Genomic DNA, 23166 nt, shown 5'->3' on the forward strand with positions numbered 1-23166 from the left:
TAACCTTAGATAATAAGCCTGAATTCTGAAAGGATTTTTTTTTTCCCCTCTAAGAATATGCCTTATCGAATACCTGACATTTTCAAGAATTTATCCTTTGCCCTATCAGACCATTAAGTGAACAGTAACTGCTCTGAAAAAGGCCTGCGTTTGACTTGGTCTGCAGCTATAATTTGATAGGCACTCAACCATAACATCATGATTAGGAAGCGCTTAGGTAGGGCAGTGCATCTGCAAGATGCTTCCTAAATATTTTCTCGTCTTGTGCTTGTCCCCTCTTTGTCTCCAGCCCCAATAGGGCTGGGGTTCTAGGAGAGCTTCCTGAGCGGCTGTGGAAGAAAGAGGCAGTTTGATGTTGGAATCCGTAGATATTTGTGTATCTCCTTTATTCTATTAATGGGCCTGACAGTTCCAGCTCTTGTGCCAGATTGCTCTCTTTTGACTTGCTTCCTGGGCTGACAACTGATGTTTTAACTTGCTCACGATCTGTGGATTCAGAGGGCTATGCCATTTGCCCTTTTCTTCAACAACAAAAATGGCATGAAATAGATCATGACTTGAAGACTGACACTATGTTTTCCAGGGCCGGGACTTAGCAGACTTTCCTAGGCTTTATCCTCAAGGCAAGTTGAGGGGTTTCAGTTATAATGCTCTTATCAAGTTATAATGATATGATTTGGAACCACATCTGCTCCTAATGGGATAGAATTTAAACTAATGAGAAGAGATCAAGGAGAAGTCACAAAGTTCTTAAACGATTACAGAATTCACCAACATAACACTCAGGCATCCACACAAACAGGAAGCTAATGAGTGAAGGATTTCTCTCATGTCATATAAAAGGATTTAAAAGTCACTGGGATGTATTTATTTTAATTCACTTTCTAGTACAAAAGCTCTTTGACAAAGAGCCAAGCCTTTTTCATCTTAGCATTTGGTCAGTGCCTAGCACATAGTACCTTTTTAATTGATGTCTTTTGACTTGTTCAGAATTATCTCAACAACTTGCTCACAAGACTTTGTTTAAACTTGGAAGGCCTTGTCAAAGAAATTCAAGCAAGAACGAGCTGGGTTTTTCACATGTGGCTCAACCCCATCCCCCAAATCTGCAGCAGAGTGCTCTCCATTTGAAATCCTCCTTAGCATTCAATGGACTAAGGTATGTTATATAATAACTGCGACTTACTCATAGTCCTACTGGAAACCTTATTTATAACTCACCTAATCTCTTTGAGGGCTTCAGAACCATTCACAGTACTTTGCACATATAGTGGCCACTCAATATAATTTGCTGAATGACTGCAATGACTGAATCATCCATCTTATTAGGAAAAGCTTTTCTATTAAGTTCCATCTCAGTCACAGAAGTTACTCATCAAATCCCATTTTGGATGAAACTGCTGTTCTGTGCAGATACTTAAGATATGCATGCTTTGGTGTTTGCTTTCAGTTTTTTTCCAGGGAGCACCGGAAGAGGCAGAGGCCCTTTTGTCTTTTGAGGCATATTAAATGTGGTCTCCATCCAGATCAAAAGGATACACACAAGAAACAAGTATCTTTACCTCATTACAAGAAAAAGAAATGCACTTGAGCTAGTAGAAGTAAAGAGGAATTTATTGTAAGGGTCTGAAGAAATTCTATGAATCTAATGATACAGCCGGGGGACTTATGGGAGCTCAAATATCTGCAGGCAGATTGGTTTTCTTGGTCTTTCTCAGAATCTTGTCTTTACTTCTCTTTCCAGGTCAGCTCCATCTTCCCTGTAGAAATCAGCCTCTCCTCTAGGCCTTTTAGAATTTGCTTTCCCATAACTTCAGCTGCATTTAACTTTGACATTAGCTATGCTTTTAATTTGGCCAAGAAGCCAATTCTGTTATGAAGTCTGTATGACCTTATGGCTCTAGAGCCTAAAATGTAGATAATTCGGTCTGTTTCAGTTTCCAGAATTTCTAGGAGAGATCATTTGAACAGCCTAGCTTGAGTCACATGACCACTCTTGGTACAATTGCCAAGGGGACAAGTCATACCCCTGTAGGGCTGTTAGCAGGGAAATTCTCCAGAAAGGGGTGTGGGCAGGATAAAATGATGGATATATCTAGATCAAGAACCTTCCAAATTTTCCCTGAAAATCTGTCTTTGGAAGAAGGAGATGCTTTTGTTTGGATTAATTGTCATGACAACATTTAAACGAAAAATGATGAAAATTCATTCTCATTCTTTGTACCTAATACTACTTCACTTTTTATTGCTAAAATACATCTTCATCTTTGAATCTGCTATTTTTCTCCCACAAATTATCTTTAGAGGATAATTTTGTGAACCCTGGCCTTGTAGGTCCTAAGTTAGAAGCCAAATAACAAAGATAAATCCTTCGAACATTTCTTGTTGCTTCTGGCAGTTTCATTTGTAATGATCATTTGGCCTAAATTAAAGTGAGGTTGGAGATAGTGGAAATCAAACTCCAGGGAAAGGACTGAAAAAAACGGGACACTTTTGAAGCTTAAGCAGATAAAAGAGATTGTAAGTAGTCTTGAACTTTTCTCTGATAATTTACTCATTTAAAAATCTACTTTCTTCAAAACTAATACATGAACTTACTGAAGAACTAACTTCATAAAATATGGATGCTCTTATGGCTCAAAAATGAAAATAAAGACTGACTAGAAATGACTATAAATTTGAACATTAAAAAATTGTTTCAATGATGCCATTTTAATTGTGTAAAATTTACAGTGTTAATGCCCTGTTACCACGAGCTTGCTTCAGTTTAACCCCAAATATCCCACCTACATTAGACATGTATATATATGGTACATGCCAACCCATAGCAGCTTCTAGTGAGGCAAACTCTACTTGAAAGAGACCAAGAGCCATTGGCAAGTCAAGCTTTCTATCATTTGACTCTTCCTCATCACCACAGCTGACTGGACCAGGAGAGACCACCCCCCTGACCTGTAATTGTATTCTCTCTCTCAGGAATGTGAACTAAGGAATGCCAAGGAAAGGAATTCAGGAAGTATTATTAGGAGCAGAAGCTGAATCATTATAACATGGAGAGACTTGATTTCCAATGTGGTCTGCAAAAGTCCAAGTGGGAAGGAATAGGAGCAGGGAGAGGAAACCCGCCCAGAGAGAGAATGAGAAAAGTAGAAACACGTTAGAAAGCAGGCATCTTCCAAAGGATCTATCCTACAGCTGTCCCGGTTCTGCTTTTAATCCATGAGGAGATTTGTAGCAAAACCTTTTTTTTTTTTTCCCTTAGAGTATCATGAGTGGCTCTCTGTTTCTTGTAACTCAAAAGGCCACACTTCAACCCCATCTTATCCTGGGTTTATGTAACAAGGCCAAGGGCTGCCAACTTACATTAGCTCATGAAACTTAATAATTTGGTATTTATTACACTGACATTGATCCCCTCAATAATGAAATTTGAGAAAATTGGGGGGTTAGCAGCCATGCAAAGCATTTTAATGTTGACTTGCTTTCCCAGAGCAACAAGCTTGGACTTCTCTGCCACCCATGCTGATGTGGGCAGACTTACCGGCTGGCTGCAGTTGTTCCTCTGGCAGTGAGGGTAGAAGTGATCTGGGAGAAAGTTGGATATTCCAATCCCTCTGTAACAATGAGGAGAGCAAATGGCTTGTTCACCCTGAGTGGAGTGTGTGTGTCTGTATGTGTGTGCGAGCATTACACACACACACACGAACGTTCACACACATGCATGAGGTGTCTGGCCAGTACAGCAGTAAGCAAAGATGGACAGGTTATGATGCCCCCGCCCCCGTGGTACATTGTGACTAGGCATCTTTGGCCCTGTGCTGTTGGTCGCTTGAGGACAGGGAAGCATATCCAGTTAGTTAAATGGTCCTGTATGCTGGAAGTGGATGTACGACACAGACTGCTGACAACTGTAGACATATGAAAGGACAGTCAGCCAATAATTCCAAGAGGTATGAATGAAAACATGTTAAATTTAAAAAGTAACTACAGGGCACCATAGCATATTACATGGTTTCTAGAGCCAGATATTTTGGGTTTAAAACACGGTTCTGCTGCTTATGACTTGGATAACCCTGGTCAAGACACTTAAATTCTCTATATCTTAATTTCTCCATCTATATGATGGGGAAAATGACCTATCTCATCTGGTTATTGCAAAGATTGAGTATGTTAATTTGTATGAAGCTTGTACAGCAGCGCCTGGCACATAATACTCAGTCCATGTTATTGATTATGAGCCCCTACTGCACTCCAGACTAAGACTTAGAGAGATAGAGACTCACTGAAGCCCATAAGATGATCAGCTACAAAGTTCCTGTTTGACACTGTTGGTTTTTTTTAACACTCTAAAATAAAACCAAACTTTGCATTTCTCATGATTCTGTGAAAGAAGGATGACATTGCCCATATTTATCTTTAATTACAGGTGGGGAAAACTAAAGAATAAAAAGTGAAATTTTATGCTAACGGTGATGTCCCTCCTGATTTGCCTCCCCTTTTTTGTCTTTGAGCTGTTCAGACTTCACTGTCATTCTCTCTGCAGTAACACACAAGAGTAGCATCCCTTGGCAACCCTCCAGGCAACGTGTGCCCTTCAGATGCTCTAGAACCACACCACTCAAACAGTCCCGGGACCCAGCACGAGGTCCGGCACACGGTACATACTCACCGTCTACTCACTTATTTTCAGTGATTGAATGTCAGTATCTCTCCTGCCACGTTGACCCTATCCCCTCTTGTCTCAGAATCTTCAATGAGACTTTCCTCAAGTTTGAATTATTCATCCTGCATTTCGTGTCTTTCAGAGATGTCACCTGGGATGAACTTCCGTCTCTCCTTCTATGTAGTTGGCCCCTTTCACTATTCCTTGCCTACTTGAGTTAATGTGTCTTTGGCTATGTTCTTCTTACTCATTTTTATCCCACACGTAGTACTAAATATAACTCCTTCATACTTTAGCATTTTGTTTATACTCCAATGTTTCTGCTCTCTTTCCATCGGAATTATAGTTGTAGGAGACAATGGGAGGTGTTTTCCCAGCTCACACCCCACCTTCTCACTTGTTCCCATAGCAGCTGTGTTAGAACTCATGACCCACCCTTTAAGCCTAGCTGATGGGACCAAGGGTAGTTTGGGGTTTCGTCTGAAGCCACTAAGTTTTGGGGTATTTTGTTTTGCACTAATCGATAGCTGGTATATCATCCTCAAAAGTTGCTGAATAAAATCTCTAATTGTGAATGAAAAAAAATATGCTCAGAACTATAGACATTTCAACTTAATATCCATATGATTTGATTATAAAAAGATTATGGAGTGCAAGAAAGTTCTCTATTGAATATGATGTATAGTAGCAAACATATGGTGAGTCTGTGACAAATGCCAGAAAGATTATGAATTTTAAAATGCCTCGAGAAGGAGGGGAGGGCAAGAGATTTGATTTTTTAAGATTTTTTTTCTTTAAACTTGCTTTCAGCATCTGTTGGTCTGAACATAGACAAGGACACAGTTAATAAAATGCTGAACATGTAATACAATATTCATTATTCATAAAAGAAATAAATGTGGTTAGTTTGGTGAAGATTCTTTACTCCCCTGTTGTGTATTTATGGCTTGTTTTTGTCAACTGCAGATCTTTCTGGCATGTTGACTTTAGCTAATCACAGCATAAAGACTGAGTACAACAAGAGGGGGGGAAGACCCCTCGTTTAACTGACCACTGACCAAGCAAAGAGAAAGGGTAATAGGAACTTCAACTTATGAGGCAGGTGGTTATTTTGTGAATTGACACTTTTGATTTTGTGGGTCTTAGACTATTTAATTTCCTGTTTCCTGTGAATATATGTTGCAACCTTGGTCTTTCAAAAGGAATGAAAAATATCATTTTGCCTTATTGTTGAGCTTAGGGGAGTAGTTATAACTTCTTCTACCTGTTATCTGGCACCTTATCTTGCTTTAGCTGTTAACTGTGGGGGTCAGCCCCATCTGTGCTGAGCTGTCTGTATCAGCGTGCCCTTGGATTTTTCATGTGAACCAGCACGCGGTAGTGGAGATTAGGTCACTCTGCTTCATGTGTCGACTCTGCAAATAAACGCATCCAGTCACTTCCCATATGCAATTGTATTGGCTGAATTTAAAGGACTGTGAAAATAAAAAATAAAACAGATGCGTCTGGTAGAATTCAAGGTCAGATGGATATTCATATGCAAGTTGGAAGTGGATGAAACAGTAGATCAAAATTTTAGATTTAGCTTTCTGGTATCCTTTAAGGCTCCCTCCAAGTCATGTCACTCTATAGTACCTTACAGTTTAGAAAGCATTCTCATTTGGAGTCATTTCTTTTTTGCTTTCTTTTTTTTTCTTTTAAAGGTCTTTTATTTATTTATTTATTTGACAGAGATCACAAGTAGGCAGAGAGGTAGGCAGAGAGAGAGAGAAAGAGGAGGAAGCAGGCTCCCTGTCAAGCAGAAAGCCCGATGCGGGGCTTGATCCCAGGAGCCTGGGATCATGACCGGAGCCGAAGGCAGAGGCTTTAACCCATTGAGCCACCCAGGTGCCTCTGGAGTCATTTCTTATTTAGATTCTAAGGCTCTAGTTGCTATAACTGGAACATCTCAAAATTAGTGGGAAAGCCACCGACTATGCAATCTCTGCCAACCAGAGTCCTGAATACTCCCTCTCTGTGCCTTGTTTTGGGATTAGGAGTTTACCTTCCAAATGTGAGCTCTTGGGGCCTCGGTTCCCTGCTGTCTTCCATGTGGCTGGATCATTTGCTGGCTCGATCATGGTGCCTTAGAATAATAGGTCCTAAGTAAATATTTATCAAATTGACCTATTATTACAGGACTGCATAAAACAAGTACAGGAAGCTTTTAACACATTTATTGATTCATTTATCTTTAATAGTTCTGCTTCCTCCCTTCCACGAAATTCTTCCTGTAGTTTTATTCAAAAAATGACCACACTAAACATGTTTTCATACTTTGTAAGCTACAAGTTACTGTCACAGGCATCATCCCATCTGATTTTCTCAAAAACCTTGAGAGATACATATATAGGCAGGAAATGATCATTCCTCTTTGACAGATGGGAAACCAAGATAGGAATAAAGGGATTAATGATGTGGTACTGAGGTCTCTGTCCCCTAACCTAGCCCTTTGTCCACTATTTCAGATGCCTTTCTTCTGTCTCAGTGCAACCTCTTTCCTTGTGTCCCTGTCTCAGGGGTGATTAGCAGCAGGAAGTCTCTCTTCCACGGCAATCTCATGGGTACAAGTTCCCTTCATTGTCTGTAGTTATTCTAGCCTTGGGCTAAGAATGGCAAAATTCTTTTATTCAAAAATCATTTATAAAGTAACTTCTAACATGTGTACCTTGATTTTCATTTTATAGTCTCATGATATGTATGTAGGGAACGTTGTTAGTTGATTTTGTTTTCTACTGTGTCAACAACCATACCCAAGTCTCCAGTGATTAACAGTATCAAAGAGAAGCAGATGGAATGTTCAATCATTATCCTGATACCCTGCATGATCTGGCTTCTACCTGCATCCCCAACGTTATTTTATAATCCTTTTCTGTTCATTCCGTAAGTTCAAACAACATGGAGTTCTTTCTGCTCCTAATGTAAGCCAAGCTCATTTTTACCCTAGGGCATTTGTACTTGTACCTTCTAGATGGAATCTCCTTGTTCCCTTGGGTCTCCTGAAGCTCTCGCACAGGTGACTGCCTTAGCATTCAGGTGTCTGCTCAGAGGCCTCCTTAAAAGGCCTCTCCTGGTCTCCTTGTTAAGTGAAAGGAGGTAGGTATAGAAGAGTGTGCTTTGTGTGCCTCCATTTCTCTGTGTTTTCTTAAATATCACTTATACAAATATATACAAGGAACAGTGCTGGAAAGAGACATAAGAAATTGATAACAGTGGTTCCCACTAGGGAGAAGGATGGCAGGATGAAATAGGATTAAAACATTTTTTCACTCTTTTGTATTATTTAGATTGTTTACTACTTGCATGTATTACTTATTACAGTAATTAAAGCCTCTTTAAAAGAATGAGAAAGCAAGAACCCATTGGATTGTCTAAACCTAGCGAATTGGAAACGTAACAGGAGTAAATATTCAACATTTCGCTTGGAGTCAGTAATTCAGTTCTACAGGAACTGGTGAGATGCATCCTGTTTAAAACCAGTTCCCCTGACAAAAAGCTAAAATTTTATTGACCACAAGCTAAATATGACCCAACCACGTGGCTGTTTAAAAAGTGACGACCTCCACCCGATAGCAGCAGAATGCACGTTTTTCTCAAGTACAAATGGAAGATTCTACAGTTTAGATCACATGTTAGATAACAAAACAAATCTTAACAAATTTAAGGAGAATAAAATCATACTCACATCTTTTCTGACCACAGGGGAATAAAACTAGAAATCAATAGCAAGGAAAATTAGGAAATTCACAAATATTTATATTTATATTCCTGAACAGTCAATGGGGCAAAAAAGAAATCAAAAGGGAAATTACAAAATATATTGAGACAAATTAAAATAACAGTGCCACATACCAATACTTACAGAATGTAGCAAAAATAGTACTAAAAGGGAACTTTATAATGATAAATGCTTACATTAAAAAAGACATAGAATCTGAAATAAACAACCTGATTCTACACCTCCAGGAACTAGAAAACAAAGAACAATCAAAGCCCAAAGTTAATCAGAGGAAGGCAAGAAATAACCAAATAACCAAAAAAAAAAAAAGAAAATAGAAAAAGACAACAAAACTGAGAGTTGTTTTTTTTTTAAATATCAATGAAATTGACAAGGTTTTAGCTAGACTATCTAAGAAAAAAAGAGAAAGACTCAAATAAAATCAGAAATAAAAGGGGGGACATTATTATCACTTCTTCAGAAATAAAAAAGATTATGAGAGTCCTAGCAATAATTCTGCACCAACAAATAAGATAACCTAAAAGAAACAGACAAATTTGTAGAAACATGTAACTTAGCAAGATTGAATTGTGAATAAATATAAAATCTGAACAGAACAAAGAGAGTAAGGAGAATGAACTTCTAACAAAGAAAATTCCAGGAAGATGAATTCACTGGTGAATTCCACTAAACATTTAAAGAATTAATACCAATTCTTCTCAAACTCTTCCAAAAAAATTGAACAAGAAGAAATATCATTGTCCTAATTCCAAACTCATTTTATGAGGCCAGTATTACCCTGATACCAAAGCTAGGAAAAGACACTACAGAAAAACTACAGGCCAATGTCCCTGATGAATATAGATGAAAAAATCCCCAAGAAAATACTAGCAAGCTGAATGCAACAGCACATTGAAAGGATCATATACCATAACCAAGTGAGATCTATTCCTGGTATACAAGAATGGTTCCACACTATATTAGCAGAACAAAGGATAAAAATCTCATGATGCTCTCAACAGATGCAGAAAAAGCATTTGACAAAATTCAATACCTTTTCTTGATTAAAAAAATATATACTTCAAAACCAAGAATAAAAGGAAATTACCTCAACATAAGTAAGATCAGATTTGAAACGCTTACAGTTAACATCATACTCTATGGTGAAAAATGAAAAGTTCTTCCTATAAGATCAGGAACAAGACAAGGATGCCCACTCTTGCCACTTCTAGTTCTAGCCAGAGTAATTAGACAAGAAAAAGAAATAAAAGGTCCAAGTTGGAAAAGAAGTAAAATTATCTCTGTTCACAGGTGACATGACTTTATATGTAGACACATAAAAATTCTACCAAAAAAAAAAAAAAAGCTGTTGGAAGTAATAAAAGAATTCAGTCAAGTTGCAGGATACAAAATCAGCATACCAAAATTAGGTGTGTTTCTATGTACCAACAGTGAACTATCTGAAAAGGACACTGAGAAAACAATGCCATTTACAATAACATTAGCAGGAATAAAATACTTAGGAATAAACATAACCAAGGAGACAAGAGTTTTACACTAAAAACTAGAAAAAATTAATGAAAGAAATGAGAGAAGACACAAATAAATGGAAAGACAGCTCCTGTTCATGGATTAGAAGACTTAATATTGTTAAAATGTCCATATTACACAAAACAATCTATCAAAATATCAATGGCATTTTTTGCAGAATAGAAAAATATTTTTAAATTCATATGGAATCACAAAGAATCCCAAATAACCAAAACAATCTTAAAAAGAACAAGCTGCAGGTCTCAAACTTCGTGATTTCAAAACATATTACAAAGCTACAGTAATCAAGGCAGTATGATACTGGCATAAAAATAGACATACAGACCAATGGAACAAAGTCCAGAAACAAGCCTACACAAATAGGGCCAACTGGCCTTTAACAAGGGTGCTAAGAATACACAATGGGAAAGGATAGTCTTTTCATTCAACGATGCTGGGAAAACTAGATATCCACATGGAAAAGAATGAGATTGGACTCTTACCTTGCACCATACAAAAAAATCAATTCAAAATGGATCAAAGACTTGAGCTTGAGACCTGCAACTGTAAAAATCCTAGAAGAAAACAAAGGGGAAATGTTTTATGATATTGGTCCTGGCAATGATTTCTTGGATTTGACACCAAAAAGCACAAGCAGCAAAAGCAAAAATAGACAGATGGGACGACATCAAATGAAAAAGCTGTTGCACAGCAAAGGAAATAATCAACACTGTGAAAAGGCAACCTATAGAGTGGGAGAAAATATTTGCAAACCATGTATCAAATAAGAAGTTAGTATGTGAAAAACATACAAACTCCTTTAACTCAATGGCAAAAAAAAAAAAAAAAAAAAAAAAAAAAAAGGAAAGAAAGAAAGAACCCAATTTATAAGTGGGCAAAGGAACTGAATAGACATTTCTCCAAAGAAGATAAACAAATACAATCGATATATGAAAAGATATTCAACATCACTAATTACTAAGAAAATGCACATCAAAACCACAATGTGATATCTCACACCTGTTAGGATGTTCATTATCCAAAACCCCCCAGAAAATAGCAAATGTTGAGGAGAATAGAGAGAGATGGGAACAGTTGTGCTCTGTTAACATGAATAGAAATTGGTGCTGCCATTAGGGAAAATAAAATAGAGTTTCCTCAAAAACCTAAAAATAGAACTACCATATGATCCAGCAGTCCGACTTCCAGGTATTGACTCAAAATAATGGAAATCAGGATCTTGAAGCGAGTTGCACTTCCCTTGTCACTGCAGCATTATTTACAATAGCCAAGTAGTGAAGACAACCTGAATGTCCACCCAGAGATGAATCCATTAAAAAAATGTAGCACTGGGATATCTGGGTGGCTTAGTCAGTTAAGCATCTGCTTTTGGCTCAGGTCACGATCCATCGCAGGGTCCTGGGATGGAGCTCCTCAGGGGGCTCCCTGCTTCTCCCTCTGCCTCTGCCCCTTCCCCTCACACCTCTTTTTTGGCTCCTTCTCTCTCTCTCTGTCTCTCTCTCTCTCTCTCAAATAAATAAGTAATTAAAATTTTAAAAATTTAGCACAGACACACAATGAATAGTATTCATCTCTAAAAAGAAGGAAATCCTGTTAAATGCCATGTCATTGGTAAACCTGGAACACTTGCTAAAAAATAAGCCAGTCACGGAAAGAGAAACAATGCATGATCCCACTTCTTTGACGTCACTTCTTTGACGTATCTAAAATCATCAGACTCAGAAAAAGTTCAATGGTCATCACCAGGGGCTGTGATGAGGGAGAATGAGGAGTTGCTCTTCAATGACCGTGAAGTTTCAATAGCGCAAGACGAAAAAGTTCATGCAGATCTGCTGGACAAGCTGTGTTTAGAGTTAACAATACTCTACAGTACTCTAAATTTGTCCAGGGCAGCTCTTGTATTACACATTTTTTACCACAATTAAAGTGAATGCACCTCACAATAGCAATCAAAGAAATGCAAATAAAAAAATATCACCTGTCACATTAGCAAGGGTTCCCTGAGGCAGGCTCTCTCATTTACTGCTAGTTACAGTGTAAATTGGCAGGCATAACCATTTTGAAAAACACTTTGGAAATATTCATCAAAGGGTCTTAAAAGTGTTTACACTCTTTGATGTAATAATTTTACTTGTAAGATTCTCTTCTCATGCAGTAATAACAAATGTAAATATGTTTATTATTTATTAAGACCCAAAAGTAGAAACCTTCCCAATGTTCCATGAGAGAGGAATGGTTAATAGATGTTGACACATGGGATGAAACAACAAAAATGTTTATGAAGTTTATCGACAAGGGAAAACTACTCACAATATAGTATTAATGTATTAATATTAATATAATTATATAATATACAATAGCATCAATATTACATATTATTAATATAATGAAAGGGAGGAAAGCAAACTGCATAAAGGGTGGTTACACATTATATTATCTCTACTATGTCAAAAAAATGAAAAATAAAAAAGTGATAGAAATCGATAAAAAATGTTATATAGGGGTATTTCTGGATAAGAAGACTATGGATGACTTAAAATAAGATTTGAAGATATATTTAACACACAGTGTTATGTATTTAATTTATTATATAAATACTTTCTATTAAATATATATTTATATGTATTTTAATATATATATTTATATATAATTTTAAAATGGAATGTGAACTAAGGTTTCATGAGAAGGAAAAGACCAATTTTTCCAAACATGTTTTTTAGAGTATCATCTTACTCTTTAAGTCTTTGCAAACCTAAACAAGTAAGGTAGAATGTAGAATGACCAAAAATTAGATTCTTCATTCTAAAAATACCAGAAGGTATTTGATTGGCTTTATTTAAGGTATGGTTAAGACAAGCAAACTTCGTCACTGGATGTTTTCATTCTAGCTTAAAAGGGGTAGATATAACAGGGGGAGAAATCAAGAGAAAGCCTTACATTTCTTATTTACGTTAGTAAACATATGGCCTTTGGTAGCCCAAGAAATAGCATCAGCTCCCTCTGGGAATCTGTGGGTGGGTCATCCTCTCCAGGAGAGTGGTTTAGGAGAGATGCAAATGGAATGGTAAGCAAGGAGGGAAATGGGCGGGTCTGCCTTGGCAGCTAGGTCAGTCCACCCCACCATGGGCTGGCAGATGGCACAGCCAGATTGTCCCACCAGCCTGGAGCTACTAACTAAAACAATTACATTCAAAAAGAGATAAATTCATGCTACAATCAGATTCCTAGTATTAGCTAGGGACGGTAGGGATAATATTCTAATTGGTGTAAGTTGTGAGCAGAAAACTCATAAAGGATGGACAGAGAAAGGTACAAGTTGCCTTCTAAAGGGACACAAGTCACTGACTCTCTGAAAACGTTACATTTATGCCCCATCACTCTGCTCCCCTCGCAGCCCTGCCATTTAATACCACTTAAAAAGTGTTCTTTTACTTATACTCCTGTACATTTCCTTGAAATCAGAGAATACAAATTTGGAGAGCTTGAGCCCAAAGTATAAAGTAGATATAGTTTCAGTGGGCCTATGCTCTGTTTACAAAAAGACAAACAAACCTGAATGAGTTGTTTGACAGTTCCAAAAGGGGAGATTTGGCATAAAATTCAGGATTTGGGCTTTTAAAAAAGTTAAAGTTAGCAATAGTGAGCTGTTACTGTCACATGGCAGCCGTTTGCTGGAGATGAGATGCTCATGTTCGATGGCATGGCTCACCAATTTGCCACAGTCCTCATTCAGCCCTTGTGCTCATTTGGATTTTCACTCCTGGTCCCTGCATCCATTCCTGAGGCTTTCGGGTCTCAGAATGATTTACAAAACTGGTGTGGCAGCCCTGAGCTGCCTACAGTAAAAGTCTCCAGTGAAAAAAACAAAACAACAATAATAAGAAAAACAAAACAAAACACCCCCCCCGCCAAAATACTAACCCCCCCCCATTTAAAGCAACACTTCCTAAATAATTCTAATAAAGACAGACCTGATTCAGAACCATAAACATGCTCAAAGACACGCTGGGAGAACAGAAAGAGAGCACTGCACCTCTGAAAGTCAGGGGCGCCATGGGCAGACAGCAAGAATGGAGAACCTGCAAAGACTGGGACATCCCATGGGAAACTCTCAGCCTAGGGTTTGAAATACTTAGTAGGAGGTTAATAAATATTTGTTTCTATCTTCCTAAGAGCAGATGCAGAGCACAGCAAGGAGGAAATGGAGCCAGAATAGTGTAATGTAATGCACAAAAGCACAGCACGCCAAGAGAGAAGGAGGGAGGAGGTAATTGTAGCCTAGAGAGCTGTAGCAGCAACAGAACAAGCCTGGAGAAGTTCGAATGACAGAGCCAAGTACTGTAATAACAGGGGACTGTGTAACCATGGCATGATCGGATAGATCTTTGCTAGTCACACATCTATATGGTAAGTAGAAGCATAGAATACATAGATGAAGGTAGCATTAATCAAACAAAATTCAGACGGAAATTCACATTAAAACCCTGGTGATGAGAGAACATTTAACCGTGGGTTAAAACTACAACAGAATATATATATTAAAAAATACAGAGAATATATAAAATATGTAGAGAAACTGTATTCAGTTGAATTATATAATTTCTTATAGTTAGCTGAAACAGTTCATGGTTTAGATTTTGTGTGTGTGTGTGTGTTTGGCTTACCAATGGTGTGGCTCTAGTTACTTTGGAACAATTCATTTCTAAAGCCTCAATTTTATAAAAGATCAGTTAATAACCAAAGTAAAACTTTCTGAAGCATCATTTCACCATAGTAATAACCTGTCAGGGAATGTCAGGCAAAGGGTGTTGAACAGCAGAATGGAAGGTTATAGATGTAGTCATTTCTTTTCTAGCCCTTTCCTTAGGGTCATGGCTAATCATTGTTTATGCATAGGGTAGCTTTTGCAGTATTTATTTCTCTAAATATTATTCTCTAAATATTTAACAATCTTGGGAGGCAGTGACTGGCAAATTATGGAGTTCCTAGTAGGTTATGAGTGTGTAATAAATGGTAAAACAATAAAACCCTGCATGATGAAAAACAGCAGTCAGTAAATCTATTATACTCTAAACCATTTTATTTTATTTATTTTTTAAAATAATTTTTAAAATTTATTTGACAGACAGAGATCACAAGTAGGCAGAGAGGCAGACAGAGAGGGAAAGCAGGCTCCCCGCTGAGCAGAGAGCCCGATGCGGGGGTGCGGGGGGGGGGGGGGAGTGGGCTCCATCCCAGGACTCTGGGATCATGACCTGAGCCAAAGGCTTTAACCCACTGAGCCACCCAGGTGCCCCCTCTAAACCATTTTAAAGCCATAGTAGTAACTATTTAGAAGAGCATTGTAAGCAAACACAGTGGGTTGACTACATTATGGTAATAAAGGAACATTGATACTCACTAAAAAGTTCGCCCAGGTAATTTCCTCTTAAATTTCTTAGGGAAATGAGAGACGGTATGGGAAAAATGGGTGGAGTATGGATTAAAACAACAACAACAACAACTTTTTTTTTTTTTTTTTTTTTTTTTTTAAGCCATGTAGAACCTTGCTGACCACAAACCGGGTAACTACATCCTATGCAGTGGTGGGATGCCCCAAATGCCTTCAAAAGTCAAAACTCCTCTAATTTAGCACCAGTTAGCAAGCCCCTGCAAATTTCTAAATGTCTTCAAGCTTTGAAAGACTTGGTTTTGGAAGAAGAGTTACCCAGGTGCACGAGCGCAGCACCTCCAGATGTATGCCGCTATACAGTAACACGGGGAGAGCAAATGCTATCTAACCAGAGAGGAAGTTCTTTTTTTACATCTAACGGAACCCGGGACTGCTAGGCTAAGCTCGGGAACCTTGACTATTGCGTTTCCGGGATCCAGCGCAGCCTTCAGCTGCTGGAGAACTGGACTGCAAGGGCTGAGAACCCCGTGCTTTAAGTTTGGGGAAGGAAGCGAGAGGGGGAAAAAAAATAGAACTGTTCCTTTAAGAACTTCCTTTCCCTTTTACTCTATGTTTACATAACACGGGGGCTGTTCCACCGCGGGGCCTGAGGGGGGCGGGGAGGGGGGCGCGGGCCGCCCCACGCGCCAGGGGGAGGGGGCGCCGGGCGGGTCGGGGGCTGCGGGGCTTCGGGCGGCTGGCCGGGCGGCTCCCACCTGCCCGCGCGCGAGAGGGGCGGCTCCGTGGTCTTGCCCCCGCCCCTCCCCCGCTCGCTGCCCCCGCCCCTCCCGCGCTCGCTTTCTCCCTCCCTCCCTCCTTCCCTCCGCGGGGCTCCGGCGGCGGCGGCGGCGGCGCTCGGCGCGGGCAGGTCCCCCTACTGCCCAGTCCCATTTGTTGCCGAGTCCGGCTCGGAGCGGCAGCGGCGTGCGGAGCTCCCGGGAGCGCGGCGGGGCAGCCGCACAGCCACGACGGAGCAGCCGCGGGACTGGCCGCCCCGCGCCCCCTTCGCCGCCGTGCCCTTCCCCGGCGCGCTCACCCCCTTCTCAGGATGGGATTGTAGCGGAGGCGCGGACTCCGCGGGGATCGCGGCGGAGGAGGCGGCGGCGGCGGCCGATCGGGGCTCCATGTTTTCCCCTGGCCAGGAGGAGCACTGCGCCCCCAATAAGGAGCCGGTGAAATACGGGGAGCTGGTGGTACTGGGGTGAGTCCCGAGATCTCCGCGGGGGCTTAACGGCGGCCGCCGCGTGCTCCGGACTGGGCGGCCGCGGGGAGCCGGCATCCCCGAGCGGGGCCAGCGGGGTGGCTCGGGCGCTCCCTGGGGAACGCCGGGGCTCTCGGGGCGGCGGGGGCGTCTCTGGGGCCGGGGCGGCAAGCGCTCGGGGAGCGGTGCTCCCCATCCGCGCGCGCGGGGTGCTGCAAAGACCGCCGAGATGCGCTTTCCCCGCGGAGGACGGCGGCCGAGGAAGTGGCGGAGTGGGGTCGGCCCCGGGGAGGCAGGGACTGTGGCGATCCCGCGTCCCGCGGGGCGCTGCTCTCGGGGACAGAGTCCTCGTCCTTACCCGGGGGGAGGGAGGGGCGGACCCTTGCTCCACTTCCCCGCGCGCCCTGGGTCAGGGAGGGCGCGTAGGGGCAGGGGCCGAGGCGCCGCCGTCGTAGGCACCTCACGGTGTGTGGGGAGACCCCCCCCCCCCCCAGTTGACGAAGCTGAAAGGTCGGTGGGGCCCGGTCCCCGGGGACCCTCTGCCGGGTGGCCTGTAATCCCGGGTCTCGGAACTCCGAGCGCGGAGCTGCGGGCTCGGCCGCCGCGGGCGGCGGGATCAGCGCGGTGGGCGTCCGCGGGCAGCTCTTTGCATATTGTTATGGTGACCGCCGCGGGTAGCTGCAGCCCGGGGGCAGTGAACTGTCTGTGACCCGGGCGGGCGGGCCGGCCCTCGGCCCTCCCAGGCGAGAGTGTCCTGGAGGGGGCAGGGACAAGGCAGGGCCTGCCGGGGCTCCGGGGTGCGGGGCCGCATCCCCACCGTCCCGGGCCGCGGCCTCGCTGCTGTTCTCCCGGCGCCGGGGAGCCCGCCAGCCTCGGCTCCCTCTCCGCTTGTGAAAACCACATTTTGAAGATAGTAATTATCTACAATCGTTAAACGGCAGCAATTAGAGACTTCATCTACTTCCTGAGTTTCCTTGTGACATTTCTATTGTTTACCCTTAATAAGCCGGGAGAGAGGCTTCGCGGGATTAAAGTAGGATAAAGTGGGCAGTGAAAGGGGAGCAGAATGGGGAGGAGGGAAGTGCAGGAAACTCGGGAGTGGGAGCAACTTGGATTTCGCATTTGGAGAAGAAAGGATTATTTTCTCCTTTGGATGTGTCACTCTTGGGAACCCGCGCTTTTGTCCTTCTCTGTTGAAAGACCTGTATTCAGACGGTCTTTGGTGCTGATAGGTAGGCTTAGCCCGTATATGAGGAACCACGGGTAGGGAGGATCTCGGCGAACTCTGAAAAACGTGTTTTGATAACTGAATACGTTGAAGTAAGTGCCGACTTAAAAATAATTTTGAAGAGAAGGGTTTTTAAGGGAAGCTTCCAGACACAGTACAGCTGGAAGTTGTCTAGTTCTCCTCACGTTGTTGCTAGAGTATTAAGTGGAGGATTATTGGAAATCTCATTACCTATTTTGAAGTTTGCAGATAAGCGGTTTTCCCCACCTGCATCTTAATTGCGCTGAAGAGACAGATGTCAGGGTTCAGAGGAAGGAGAGGGGAATGACAGGGGGAAAGCCCAAGGTTAGCTTGTCTTATGTAACGTCAGCCCAACCTAATTTTGTGGAGTTTGGTTTTGTTTGTGTGTCTGGCTTTCAAGTGTGTTTAACATACTTTGTGAACTCGACGCGAAAGATTAACGTACTCCAGAACTTTATTTCATTATGTCCTTTTGAGGAAATCATTGTGGAGATGTTTCAGAAAAACAGTGTTCAAGTGGGCCTTGGAGAGGTTTTGTGTTTATAGCTGCAAGTGCAGGGCGTTCCAGAGCCGTGGAAAGGATTTAGACTCAGGATTGTCCTGGTATCATAGACTTATTCCAAAGTAGGCTGTGTCAATGTGTTGCCCATCGCATGTGCTGTGTGCTCAACTGATGGTTTTCCAGGAGACACTAAGTATGACATAGTTGGCAATTTACCATTTGGGGCCAGACACCTGATAGGTGCCTGCCCTGCTTAGGTATTCAGGATCTTGCACTGAGGAAGGAGCTCAGTTTAGTGTGGAGGGGCGGGCATCAGCAGAAAGAAACATGTAAACAAATGAATAATACATGGCAATCTCAGGTGTTGCCAGGCTCACCACCAAAGGTGGTTAACTTGCAGAATGCGCTGGGTAGGTATTGCTTTCTTGAACTGGGAGGTCAAGGCAGGTTTCTCAGAGAAACTGAAATGTGAGTTGACCTCAGACTGCTCAGAAGATACTTGTCAGGTTATTGAATACTTGAGAAGAATTCTAGTCTTTTTTGAGGGTAGATTTCTGACTCTTTAGAAATAACACACACTGAAGAATCCTCGGGAAATAGTGAGTAATAGGTAGACTTCAAAGAGACCCTATTTATTTGTATCCTACTCCCAGGACTTGAGATAGTGCCCTGCCCCCTTCAAACAATCATAACCCTTAAAGAATCAATATCACCTTTGCATATCTGATCATTTGAGACATAAATATTGATAAGAGAATTTCTAGTCGGTTTTATTGATAAAATTAATCTTGACCTCTAAAAATGACAATATTGGTACTGATAAAAGCTTTTACTTTTTTTTTTTTTGTAGTTGTACAACTACCTTTCATTTCTCTTCTAAATTTCTTCTTTTTTTTCCTCTCTTCTAAATTACAGATTACAATGTTAGAAATCCTGGGGAGCAGACTGAGGAACTATATACACATATGTGTATATGTACAGACATACACATATATGTGTATAAATGTATGTGTGAAGAGCTATATATGTATCATGTCCACATCCACATGCAAATATGTGTCTTTTCACGTATTACACAATATTAAGGAACTTGACAGGTAGTTAGGGTGTTAATAGAGTCATCACCTTCTCGTTGGATTAGTGGAATTTCATTATTTCTGGATTCCAACCAATGAATGTGTCATGACACAACCCTTTGTTGTGCCCATTGCATGATTCAGGGTAGAGAAAATGACTGGTCTAAGTGTCAGGTCTTTCTTGCTATTCATTGTAAAGCTGGCTGGCACGTTGAGGTTGAGGAAGCATGTCTGGATTTGAGAGGCCGTTCACTGTAGTGGGGAGAGCATTAAGGTATGGTTGGGAGACCCAGATTCAATCTCCACTTTCTTGCCAGCTAGCTTTGTGACTTTGGCTTAGTCTCTTACCCCGTCTCTGCTTCTTCAGCCATAAAGGAAATATGATTGGGTTAGGCCATCTTTAACGATCCTTCCTTGTCTGTACCCTCTAATACTGTTCCTTGGTTCAACTGTGGAAAATGCAGTTAACATTTAGTGTGTTGGTTTTGAATACTCTTAAGGTGACGGATGGTGACAGGGAAAGACCAATGCGATCACTTCCTTTGAAGTAGGTATGTGCAAAACAGGCTTGTAAAAAAAAGTTGTAATGGTGCGCACGTATTTGTCTCATTTGGTTATATGTGAAGACATTCAAATTTGGTAAAACTTCCTGTTCCAAACCTAAGAAAAAGCAATAATGTTTCGCAGTTAAGCTCAATAGGCTGGAAAAGCCAGCATAAGGAAGAGAGAAGATGGGTAGGGCTTTGGAACTGGAAGGGGCCTAAGAGGTGCTGGTATACATTTAGCCCTTTTATTTTACTGAAGAAGAAGCAACTGAGGTTCCCGGCCGGAAGGAGATTTGTTTAAGTTCATAGCTGAGCTGGATCACGGCGCTGCCCTGGTCACTGTTTTCCCACTGCAGGGCAGATTCCAGCAGGGCTGTGAGTTCCTCAAAGCTTCAGGTTTTTTGGTAACTTGCATGAGGGGAGCTGAATCCCTTTCTGTTTTAGTATATGTGCTGCCCAAGCGAGCACCTGAATCCCTTCCTGGATTCAGTTTGAGGCATGCAGCTCTTGTGCTGACTAATGGCCCATCATGGTTTTTGGGGAAAATATTGCTTACTCTTAGTTCCCCTCACCTCACAGTGGAATGGGTAATACATTTTGCAAGACTTTAATTTTAATTTGATGCTTCACCAAATGTATTTTTATTGGCTCTCCCAACAAAGGTTTTTGGGGTCTTCAGATAGAATTCACAAAATCCCTGAACTTGGGATTGGGGAGGAAAATGCATCTCTGTTTTCACTACAGTCAGATTGAAATTTACAGTTTCACTCAATTAGGATACTGGGCAGCAGAGAGAAGTGCTGCTTGATTTGCTCCTCACTGCATTAATACAGAGCTGCTTATATGATTGTATCATCACTTAAAACTGTCTTGATAACTAAGCATAATTATTTTCTCTTGTAATCCTTTGTATTTTATTGTATGCATTTAAACCATTTTTCTGGGAAGGGCTCAGTAGTCTTTACCAGACTGCCAAAGGGATCCTTGGCACAAAAATGGGCTAAAAACCTCTACAAAAGAATGGCTATGAATATGACTGAAAATGAAGTATTTTAGTGGAAACTGATTAAGGTCTTCAAAGGGCTAAAAAGTCAGGCATGGGGTGGGGTGGGGGAACTTGCCGTTTTTTTTCCTTTGGATGGTGCAGCAGCTATCAGGTAATACAAAGAAGGCAGTTCCTTGAAGAGTTTATGGTCTTTATTTTTTAAAACAAGCAGCTCCCGATTTCTATATGCTGTTTTCATTTTAACCTTGGCGCCTTGCCTTTGCACCCCTCCTTTTCTCATCCTCCTCTCTAATTTGGGGCCGAAGACTTCAAACACTGGTATCCTTTAAGACTAAAGGGTCTTTGAACCTTTTTTTTTTTTTTTTTTTTCCATATAGGAAACAAAATCTTTACTGTCACTCAGCATGTGGGGTGATCTGAAGAGCTCAGATCTGTTTGTGTGGATGGAGTGTCTCATTCTGGAGGCTATTAATGGTCATGATGTTACTAGCTTTGGGTTGCTATATTTTCCTTTACTAACTTTAGCCTTGTTTGGAGTAAGTGGCTGTCTGTGTGGTTTCTTGTCTGACTTTCTCAGATTTACTGGTTTCCCTCTTGAACACATCAAGACTGACACCTTCATTAGGACTTTCCATTTTTTGGTTTTATTTCATCATGGGATCCGTATTTGGGGATGCTTTATATAAACAAAAATAAAACCGGGTTGGTGCAGGTCCCAGCAACTTTACCACATACATTTTGTCCAAGAGATGAAACAGACACACAAAACACTGAAAACCCCAAAACATCCCATTGCTGTACTTGAAGGAGACCAGTATTGTTACTTTGGGGCAATGATTCTGTATCTGTAGGGATCAGCAGCGTAGTGTTCCCGAAGTAAGTTAGGTGGTGCTGTTCTTTGGCTTTTGAATGGCGACAGCAGCAACTCGGTGGACCTCATTGGTATAGGAGAAAAATAACTGGAAAGGAAATTTGAACATTGTTCTGATTTAAGTGAAAATTTCTCCTGGGGTATGCAGAACCTATTTTGCAAAAAGCAAAGTGAGGGTATAAATGATTCAGTTATTAGTTCTTCCTGAACTTACTGTTATCTCCAGCTTCTAGAAAATAAAATGATAAGAGCAGAAAGTGCTTCATATTTTTTTAGCTTTGTTTAAATCAGCTCTTCTCAGCCGTTGTCTCAAACCATCTCGTAAGTAATGATCAGTGTTGAGTTATGGGTCCAGTAATTTATGAGAAGGAATCAAGTGTTGATCTTTCAAATGATTCTGAGACGTCCCTTTCATAATGTCATTATGCTTTCTGATATGTTTTCTCAAGTGGGAGGGAAAGGGGTGGAGTTAGAGCCGGCAAGCCAGGAATGTAGTCATTCCACAAATAGTTATTGGGTGTCTACTCTTCCGGGCACAGGGAATTCAGACAGGGCAATCACATTCCCTGCCCTCGTGAACTGCTATCTGATTCTTGTTACAGCTCCTTAGTGAATAGCCATTACCAATATATAGTACATTGATGGATTCTACAAATATTTGGGCGTCTACTAGTGTGGGATGCTGAGCTTGGCACTAAGGGATGCAGTGAAGAATAAGGCTGGGACAGTCCCTGCCAGTTTGGAGCCTGCCGTCCAGTCGGAGAGACAGAAAGCAATCTACAGAACGAAGGGTCACCTAACACCATGCCCAGATGGGAAGAGGCCAGCCAGGAGGAGGTGAGGGGGACAGAGTGCTCTTAGACAGAGGCCACACTGTGCTCCAAGACCCAGAGGCCAGTGTATCTGCTCCTCTGAGGAACAGAGAGAAAAGCCCTGCATGGCTAGAAGAGCAGTTGAGTTAAAAACATGAGAGTGAGGATGGGGGCAGGTCATAGAGTACTTAGAAATCACTGGAAAGATTCTGGACTTTATCTTGGGGGCCACCATAGCAAGGTTTTCAGCTCTGAAAGGGAAGTGGAGAAAGCACTTCTATGAAGGGGGCTACAACCTAGGAGGAGAAGGAGGTGGAGGGAATAGCAGAGGTCAGAGCCTCCATGAAACAGACAAGGAGGGAACAGAGTGTGAGCCAGTGAGCAGCTACTTAGTTCCAGATTCTGGTTCCTGTCCTCTGTCCGGAGCTCGGCGTGTCTGGCCATTCATGCAGTATCAAAAGTACTGGCTGGGGACCAGTGCTGCTCAGGGAAGCCCATGAGA

At 41.6% G+C, this 23166-nt stretch overlaps 1 protein-coding gene across 1 annotated transcript in view; it reads left to right on the plus strand.

Moving 5' to 3' along the window:
* Window positions 1-16091: 16091 nt before the first annotated feature.
* The window catches only part of PELI2 (pellino E3 ubiquitin protein ligase family member 2), a 197805-nt gene continuing 190730 nt past the window's right edge, over window positions 16092-23166 (plus strand). Inside the window, exon 1 of the mRNA XM_059182173.1 lies at window positions 16092-16603. Within this exon, the coding sequence (XP_059038156.1) occupies window positions 16527-16603 (77 nt within the window). The 5' untranslated portion in view covers window positions 16092-16526. The remainder of the gene's footprint in view (window positions 16604-23166) is intronic.

The sequence above is a fragment of the Mustela lutreola genome, chromosome 7 (genome assembly GCF_030435805.1).
Source record: "Mustela lutreola isolate mMusLut2 chromosome 7, mMusLut2.pri, whole genome shotgun sequence".
Lineage (NCBI taxonomy): Eukaryota > Metazoa > Chordata > Mammalia > Carnivora > Mustelidae > Mustela > Mustela lutreola.